The sequence below is a fragment of the Grampus griseus genome (assembly GCF_964374135.1).
Source record: "Grampus griseus genome assembly, chromosome: 4".
NCBI lineage: Eukaryota > Metazoa > Chordata > Mammalia > Artiodactyla > Delphinidae > Grampus > Grampus griseus.
This window is the reverse complement of record NC_138997.1, coordinates 34,650,142-34,659,628: the sequence shown is the minus strand read 5'-3', so window position 1 is coordinate 34,659,628 and position 9,487 is coordinate 34,650,142. Positions and strand designations below refer to the sequence as shown.

The window sequence follows — 9,487 nt, the reverse complement described above, 5'->3', positions numbered from 1 at the left end:
GGAGGTTTCATAGTTCCTGAACACTAGGTTTTATCTCCTCAAGTAAATCCTTCTCAGGTGCCTGTCTGAAAGACAGAGTCCTTTAAAAATTCATTATTTACCTCTTACCAAAGAGTCTCTAGTTTTAAATTTCCCTTTCAAGTTTCTTGAAATAGGAGTTAAGACTCTCTGCCTTTTGTTTTCTGCCACCCACTGATTAAACCATTATTTTTCTCTTCATTGTCACCAGTTACCCTGTTGTAGAATCCATCAGTCATTTACCAGTCTTAGTTTTTCTTAACCATGCCATAGCACCTGGCATTGATTTTCCTTTGGTTTTCATTGTTCTGTGTATGTTCCTGATTTACCTCCCAAATCTTTGCTTATTAGCAAAACATATTTTGTCTTTATACAGTATAATGTGCTAGGTACCATGGATATAAAGAGTAATGATCTTGCCATCAGCAGCTTTTAAACTAGTTGTTCATTTTTCATTTCCAATAAAATTTATACCTAGATGGTTAGAATATTCTATCTGAATTTTGTATCTTCAGGTGTCCTTGCCAGTCAATTCAAAACACTGTTGAAAACTTATCATACTAAATTTGCTCAGGAGTCTTTCCTGGCTCTTCCTTGCCTTCTATTAACGATTCATCTCCCTTGGAGAAGGCGTGGCCTCTTTGTGAGGCCACACCCACTTTGACAGCGTAATCTCTTCTGCTTTCCTCACAGTATCCAGATTTCTAGGCAACCTTGAATGGCTCATACTTATACACTTGCTTTCTAAACCTTGCACTTATGATTTTTACATTCATTCTACATGTAATATGCAGGAATTAGTTTACTTCACATCTCTGCCTTTTGAGGCACTTCCAACCAATTTCAACTTGGTTCTTCCATGATGCCTTCCTGGACTTCCCATTTAGAAGTGATTACTCCTACCTCTAAATGTCAGTAGGATTTAGGTTATGCTAATCTTTAGTTTTTGGAACTTAGAGGAGCTGCATTTAGAATTTAACCCAGATCCCAAGTGGGCAGTATCTGCCAGATCATAGGTTTTAACTCAATAAATTTGAGATAAGTGAATGAACAAATAGCTGCTGTAAAACCAGCCCTGCTGGAATATAAAATATTTGCTCAAGAATGCTTCCACTGGCTACATAGAACCCAGTATGGAACTTTTCCAAAGGGTTCTGAGCGTCATGCCAGAAATAATACACAGTTCGTCAGCTACCCCTGAGTAATTTGTGACTGTCTCAGACAGACTAGATGAGGGAGATCTGGGGCAGAGTAAAATAGGAATAAGCAGATCAACTCCACCTTTCTGAGTGCTTGAGAATTCATTACCTTCCACAGAAGGGAGACTATCAGGTGAAAAAAAATACTGCCAGGCAACCATCTATTCTGGGGTGCTGGTTATGTCACCATCTGTCCTTTTATCTCTAATAATTAGGAAAGGGTGTAAACAGAATTAATTGAAGTAGCATGGTTACCTGCTGACATCATTTTCATCAACAGAGTCCACTTAAGGACTTCTACTTCAGATGCTACATTGATTAGAAATTTTATATGATACTTTAATTAAAAGTGATAATTTGACAACAATCAAATTGACTAAGAATTTTATATAAATATAATAATAACTTAGAGGCAGATTATAGAAGTGTCAGTTTAGTTTTAAATCATGGATCCCTTCTCATCAGGGAATTTATAGTAGGTCTCTAACCTCCTATTATTAGTGGAATAAACCCCATGGCTGTGCCAATATTTCAAAGTTGCTTTTGTGACCTGTGCATCTTTATCTATTGTTGCTTCTGTGTCAAAGCATTCTTTCAGACTCCTTTTGAGGTTCATTCAATTTCTATTCAACATCAGTTCCTTTAACAAGACTTCACTGTCTTTGCTCTGACTCCCCATACATTCATGACACCTTTGTCCTGTACTCTTTATTTGTGGTTGACGTTTTTTCTTTAGAACTCTCCCTTTTATTACAGTCATGCTCTGTGTCTTGCACTACAATAAAATCTCTGCACATTTCCTTTCCCCACAGACTCCCTTCTCTAAGCTTTGCACTACACACTGTTGTCTTTTTATTTTCTCATCCACTTCTCAGTTCTAAGCCTGCAAATAACTCTTTCTGGTGCTACTGTCATTTCTCTATTACTAACTACACTTAATTTATGCTGACAACATTCATATTGAAGCTTACACTCCACATAGCTCCATTATCCTTTAGTTTATTCCTGACTCTACTGGCGAAAGGATTTACTTTTTTTCCCTAAGGAAACCCTGTTTTTTGGAAGCAAGACTGGTATTTGACAGAAGATCCAAGTATGTCATGCTCCCAGGAGACAAGTAAAGAAGTAAATAAGCAACAAGCATATACAAACATTTTTTCTAGGTGGTGTTTTAAGTTTCTTCTTTTCCTTTATTTACAGCACTCCAAGCTTTCAGCAAAACAATTATCAGCGTATACAGTAAAAAGTTGTGGACCTCCTGCCTCTGGGGGTTGTTTGCAAGCTTCCTTTTAAGCTCGTCTCTTTAAGCTCCCTTTAAGGCTTATAATAACATTATTCAAATAGCATAATACTCAAGTAAAAATGTGACATAAGGTTTTAAGATCTTAAGTTTACACTCAGTTTCATTGTGTACAATAAAGGTAACGCTTCTTCCTTGATTATGTTTTTAAATGAACACAACTTCTTTTGTCTTTACAAACCATTCACCTGTGTAGTTTTATATTTAAACCTATCAATTTAGAGTTATTGTGAGTCAGGTAATGGCTTTAAACATTTATGTAGAAAAAAATGGTCCTCTTTTATCAGGAAGGTGAAATATTCATACAGATTCCTCCTGCTCAAACACCATATGAAACTGTTCTCTGGTATAGTGAATAAATGACTGAATGCTAATATGCATGAAGTAAAGCTGCCAATGCATTTCATTCTGATCTTTGGTGTAATTTAGAACCTGCTATTCATTTTCTTTTAAGAAAAACTGTCCATCAAGTTCAAATATACAATGGTTAATGTGGATAAAAGATCATCAGGCATTTATACAAAATTACAAGACGTCTTTTCACTAGCTATCTCAATTTGAGATCTGAATTCAAACTTATCAAAGGAAAAAAATCTATTAAATCTATTAACACATTCTCTAAAGAAAAAAATCAGTATTTTACTTTTTTGACAGTTGAATAAAAGGATTTAGACATATATCAAACGGGAGAAAAAGGGTTTTAATCCCTCTGTGGAATAGGAAGAGAGACATACTATACTGGAAAGACTGCACAGACCATCAGGAGAGAAACCAGAGAATACGTGGCCTCAGTTCCATCATTTCAGAACACAGGCAGCTTGTCTGTTAATTTCTTTCCTCTCAGCCTGGGTGACCTCTCACAAGCTTAACAGTAACAGGGAGTCTAAAACTGCTTCTGAGCAGGTGCTTTCTGCAGACAGGTGCTATTTATCAGTGAAGATTTAGACAGGATAACATTGAGGAGTGATGTGTTACTTTAACCAGATTGCAAAACTGAAAAAGAATAATGAACCTCACATTAGTTAAATAAACAAAGCGACAGTAAGCACAATAAGCAGACAGGCATGATGCTTACAGAAGAGTCACCTCTTTTTGTGTACAGTGTGCCACATTGCACTTGCTGTTCAAATATATGTTTTAATAAATGTCCTTTAATGTGTACATGAAATAGAGTAGGCATTCAACTATTTGTTGAATGAAAATAACAATATATTATGTATAAAGAAAAATCTGATCTCATATCATCAGAAACAGATTTTGTCAACCACTACTTTTGACCTTTTGGACCAGATAGATCTTGTTGTGAAGGGCTATCCTGTGTACTATAGGGTGTTTAGCAGCACCCTTGGCCTCCAGACCTACCAGATGCCAGCAGCTACTCTCCCTGTTGTGACAATCAAAAATGTTTCCAGATGTCAGCAAATGTCCCCTGGATGTCATATCTCCTCTGATTGAGAACTACTGATGAGAAAGGAAGTTACAATTAGCACGATTCAATTTTACCTACATAGCTTTCTAGTCTTTCTATTTTCAAGGCTAGTTTGTGATTGAGTAGGAAGGATAGGTTTACTTTCCTTTTAACTGTTAGTAAATTAACATATATATTAGTTTAGTAGAGCCGCTGTAAAAATTTACCACAAATTGGGTAGCTAAAACAGCAGAAATGTATTGTCTTACAGTCCTGGAAGCTAGCTAGAAGACTGAAATCAAGGTGTCAGCAGAATTGGTTCCTTGTGAGGGCTGTGGGGGAAAATCTGCTCCAGGCCTCTCCCCCAGTTTCTGGTGGCCTCAGGCATCCCTTGGCTTGAAGATGGCACTCTCCCGGTGTCTTCAGATGGTCTTCTCTATGTCCATCTCAGTCAAATCAGTGTCCATATTTCCCCTTTTTATAAGGATGCAAGTCATATGGGATTAAGGCCCACACTAATAACCTTGTTTTAAATTGATTACTCTGTAAAGACTCTATATCCAAATAAAGGCACATTCTGAGGTACTGAGAGTTAGAATGCCAACACATATTTTTTGAGAGGGGACACAACTGGACTCATAACAGTATGATTCCGACTATTGTGCATTTAGTGCCAGAAATGAGGCTCTGGCATTTAACCATTAACTGTTTTAAATTCTTTCTACTCTTTGGTTCACATCTCTGCTTCTTGGGAGACAAAAATGGTGTGATGTATTTTTTTTTTTTTTACATCTTTATTGGAGTATAATTGCTTTACAATGGTGTGCCAGTTTCTGCTTTATAACAAAGTGAATCAGTTATACACATACATATGTTCCCATATCTCTTCCCTCTTGCATCTCCCCCCCTCCCACCCTCCCTATCCCACCCCTCCAGGCGGTCACAAACACCGAGCTGATCTCCCTGTGCTATGTGACTGCTTCCCACTAGCTATCTACCGTACGTTTGGTAGTGTATATATGTCCATGCCTCTCTCTCGTTTTGTCACAGCTTACCCTTCCCCCTCCCCATATCCTCAAGTCCATTCTCTAGTAGGTCTGTGTCTTTATTCCTGTCTTATCCCTAGGTTCTTCATGACATTTTTTTTTCTTAAATTCCATATATATGTGTTAGTATATGGTATTTGTCTTTCTCTTTCTGACTTACTTCACTCTGTATGACAGACTCTAGGTCTATCCACCTCATTACAAATAGCTCAATTTCGTTTCTTTTTATGGATGAGTAATATTCCATTGTATATATGTGCCACATCTCCTTATCCATTCATCCGATTATGGACACTTAGGTTGCTTCCATGTCCTGGCTATTGTAAATAGAGCTGCAATGAACATTTTGGTACATGACTCTTTGAATTATGGTTTTCTTAGGGTATATGCCCAGTGTGGGATTGCTGGGTCATATGGTAGTCCTATTTTTAGTTTTTTTAAGGAACCTCCATACTGTTCTCCGTAGTGGCTGTATCAATTTAAATTCCCACCAACAGTGCAAGAGGGTTCCCTTTTCTCCACACCCTCTCCAGCATTTATTGTTTGTAGATTTTTTGATGATGGTCATTCTGACTGGTGTGAGATGATATCTCATTGTAGTTTTGACTTGCAATTCTCTAATGATTAAAGATGTTGAGCATTCTTTCATGTGTTTGTTGGCAATCTGTATATCTTCTTTGGAGAAATGTCTATTTAGGTTTTCTGCCCATTTTTGGATTGGGCTGTTTGTTTTTTTGTTATTGAGCTTATGAGCTGCTTGTAAATCTTGGAGATTAATCCTTTGTCAGTTGTTTCATTTCCAAATATTTTCTCCCATTCTGAGGGTTGTCTTTTGGTCTTGTTTATGGTTTCCTTTGCTGTACAAAAGCTTTTAAGTTTTACTAGGTCCCATTTGTTTATTTTTGTTTTATTTCCATTTCTCTAGAAGGTGGGTCAAAAAGGATCTTGCTGTTATTTATGTCATAGGGTTTTCTGCCTATGTTTTCCTCTAAAAGTTTGATAGTTTCTGGCCTTACATTTAGGTCTTTAATCCATTTTGAGTTTATTTTTGTGTATGGTGTTAGGGAGTGTTCTAATTTCATACTTTTACATGTACCTGTCCAGTTTTCCAAGCACCATTTATTGAAGAGGCTGTCTTTTCTCCATTGTATACTCTTGCCTCCTTTATCAAAGATAAGGTGACCATATGTGCATGGGTTTATCTCTGGGCTTTCTATCCTGTTCCATTGATCTATATTTCTGTTTTTGTGCCAGTACCATACTGTCTTGATTACTGTAGCTTTGTAGTATAGTCTGAAATCAGGGAGCCTGATTCCTCCAGCTCCATTTTTCGTTCTCCAGATTGCTGTAGAGGAGTCTGAGGAGGGGAAGAGGTGGCGGTGTCGGCTCTAGATCGTTCCTCTCAGGGACTGACTGACCTGTGGAGTGAAGATGTCACTCCACACTGCTCTTCCTCCCGCCACAAAGCCGTCCCTTCTGGCTATGTCTCAGAGCAGGCATCGTGCCGTGGCTCCGCCGCTGAAGTGTGAGGACAGTGGGACCTTCAGTTTGGGGAAGATGATCACAGCTAAGCCAGGGAAAACACCAATTCAGGTATTACATGTATACGGCATGAAGACCAAGAATATCCCAGTTTATGAATGTGAAAGATCCAATGTGCAAATACACTTGCCCACTTTCACCTTCAGAGTAACTGTTGGTGACATAACCTGCACAGGTGAAGGTACAAGTAAGAAGCTGGCGAAACATAGAGCTTCTGAGGCTGCCATAAACATTTTGAAAGCCAGTGCAAGTATTTTCTTTGCAGTTCCTGATCCCTTAATGCCTGACCCTTCCAAGCAACCGAAGAACCAGCTTAATCCTATTGGTTCATTACAGGAATTGGCTATTCATCATGGCTGGAGACTTCCTGAATATACCCTTTCCCAGGAGGGAGGACCTGCTCCTAAGAGAGAATATACCACAATTTGCAGGCTAGAGTCATTCATGGAAACTGGAAAGGGGGCATCAAAGAAACAAGCCAAGAGAAATGCTGCTGAGAAATTTCTTGCCAAATTCAGTAATATCTCTCCAGAGAACCACATTTCTTTGACAAATGTGGTAGGACATTCTTTAGGTTGTACTTGGCATTCCTTGAGGAATTATCCTTGTGAAAAGATCAACTTACTGAAAAGAAGCCTCCTCAGTATTCCAAATACAGATTACATCCAGCTGCTTAGTGAAATTGCAAAGGAGCAAGGTTTTAATATAACACATTTGGATATAGAAGAACTGAGTGCCAACGGACAGTATCAATGTCTCGCTGAATTGTCCACCAGTCCCATCACAGTCTGTCATGGCTCGGGGATCTCCTGTGGCAGAGTGGCGCAGAGTGATGCAGCTCACAATGCTCTGCAGTATTTAAAGATAATAGCAGAAAGAAAGTAAATGTGGAACAACGTAGAAAACCCTTCAGTAGCACATAAGAAGTTCCCCTTTCTCCCCTTTCCAAGTAAAACATTTACTATAATGTTTGAGTTTGTGTGTTGGTTCTAAATCTCTTCATAGATTCCATCAACACTCCAGATTTAATTATTTTCTGGTAGTTGTTATTAAGATGTTTTTAATGGCTTCGACTTTGTATTGGTATATTGTATTTATAAACTTTGTACCATAGCAGAGTGTAGCACTCATTTTACAATGCCATGCACATAGAAGGAAAAAACTGCATGATTGTTGTTGTTGATGAGGAGGAGGATAAAATAAAACTGCTAACAACAGTCTTTCTTACTGGTGCTTAACCTCTTCTTTGTACAAGACTTTGTAAAGGAATTTCGAAGGAAGCCCCTTAGAATTAGTGTTGAGGAATGCACTAACAGGTTTTAATTGACTGTGATTGTTAAATTTCAGGGAACATGATTGGTATGCTGTGTATTTGAATCCATGTAATAAAGAGCTGTTGTTATTAAAAAAAAAGATTGCTTTAGCTATTAGGGGTCTTTTGTGTTTCCATACAAATTGTGAAATTTTTTGTTCTAGTCCTGTGAAAAATGCCAGTGATTGAATCGGTAGATTGCTTTGGGTAGTAGAGTCATTTTCACAATGTTGATTCTTCCAATCCAAGAACATGGTATATCTCTCCATCTATTTGTATCATCTTTAATTTCTTTCATCAGTGTCATAATTTTCTGCATACAAGTCTTTTGTCTCCTTAGGTAGGTTTATTCCTAGATACTTTATTCTTTTTGTAGCAATGGTAAATGGGAGAGTTTTCTTAATTTCACTTTCAGATTTTTCATCATTAGTGTACAGGAATGTCAGAGATTTCTATGTATTAATTTTTATCCTGCTACTTTACCAAATTCATTGATTAGCTCTAGTAGTTTTCTGGTAGCATCTTTAGGATTTTCTGTGTAGAGTATCATGTCATCTGCAAACAATGACAGCTTTACTTCTGCTTTTCTGATTTGGATTCCTTTTATTTCCTTTTCTCTCAGATTGCTGTGGCTAAAACTTCCAAGACTATGTTGAATAATGGTGGTGATAGGGGGCAACCCTGTCTTCTTCCTGATCTTAGTGGAAATGGTTTCAGTTCTTCACCATTGAGGATGATGTTGACTGTGGGTCTGTCATATGTGGCCTTTATTATGTTGAGGAAAGTTCCCTCTATGCCTACTTTCTGCAGGGTTTTTATCATAAATCGGTGTTGAATATCGTCAAAAGCTTTCAATGCATCTATTGAGATGATCATATGGTTTTTCTCCTTCAGTTTGTTAATATGGTGTATCACATTGATTTGCATATATTGAAGAATCCTTGCATTTCTGGAATAAGCCCCACATGATCATGATGTATGATCCTTTTAATGTCTTGTTTGATTCTGCTTGCTAGTATTTTGTTGAGGAATTTTGCATCTATGTTCATCAGTGATATTGGCCTGTAGTTTACTTTTTTTGTGGCATCTTTGTATGGTTTTGGTATCAGTGTGATGGTGGCCTTGTAGAATGAGTTTGGGAGTGTTCCTACCTCTGCTATATTTTGGAAGAGTTTGAGAAGGATAGGTGTTAGCTCTTCTCTAAATGTTTATAGAATTCGCCTGTGAAGCCATCTGGTCCTGGGCTTTTGTTTGTTGGAAGATTTTTAATCACAGTTTCAATTTCAGTGCTTGTGATTGGTCTGTTCATATTTTCTATTTCTTCCTGGTTCAGTCTCGGCAGGTTGCACATTTCTAAGAATTTGTCCATTTCTTCCAGGTTGTCCATTTTATTGGCATAGTAATCTCTTGTAGTAATCTCTCATGATCCTTTGTATTTCTGCAGTGTCAGTTGTTACTTCTCCTTTTTCATTTCTAATTCTTTTTTTTTAACATCTTTATTGGCGTATAATTGCTTTACAATGGTGTGTTAGTTTCTGCTTTATAACAAAGTGAATCAGTTATACATATACATATGTTCCCATATGTCTTCCCTCTTGCATCTCCCTCCCTCCCATCCTCCCTATCCCATCCCTCCAACCTGTCACAAAGCACCGAGCCAAT

General features: G+C 37.7%; 1 protein-coding gene across 1 annotated transcript; it reads left to right on the top strand.

Moving 5' to 3' along the window:
* Positions 1-6,402: 6,402 nt before the first annotated feature.
* On the top strand, positions 6,403-7,398 carry LOC309821753 (interferon-inducible double-stranded RNA-dependent protein kinase activator A-like; the record flags this gene model as incomplete). The annotated part of the gene is made up of 1 exon (XM_082653272.1): positions 6,403-7,398. The coding sequence occupies one exon, from the start codon at positions 6,403-6,405 to the stop codon at positions 7,396-7,398; it is 996 nt and encodes a 331-aa protein (XP_082509398.1).
* Between the last annotated feature and the right edge of the window lie 2,089 nt (positions 7,399-9,487).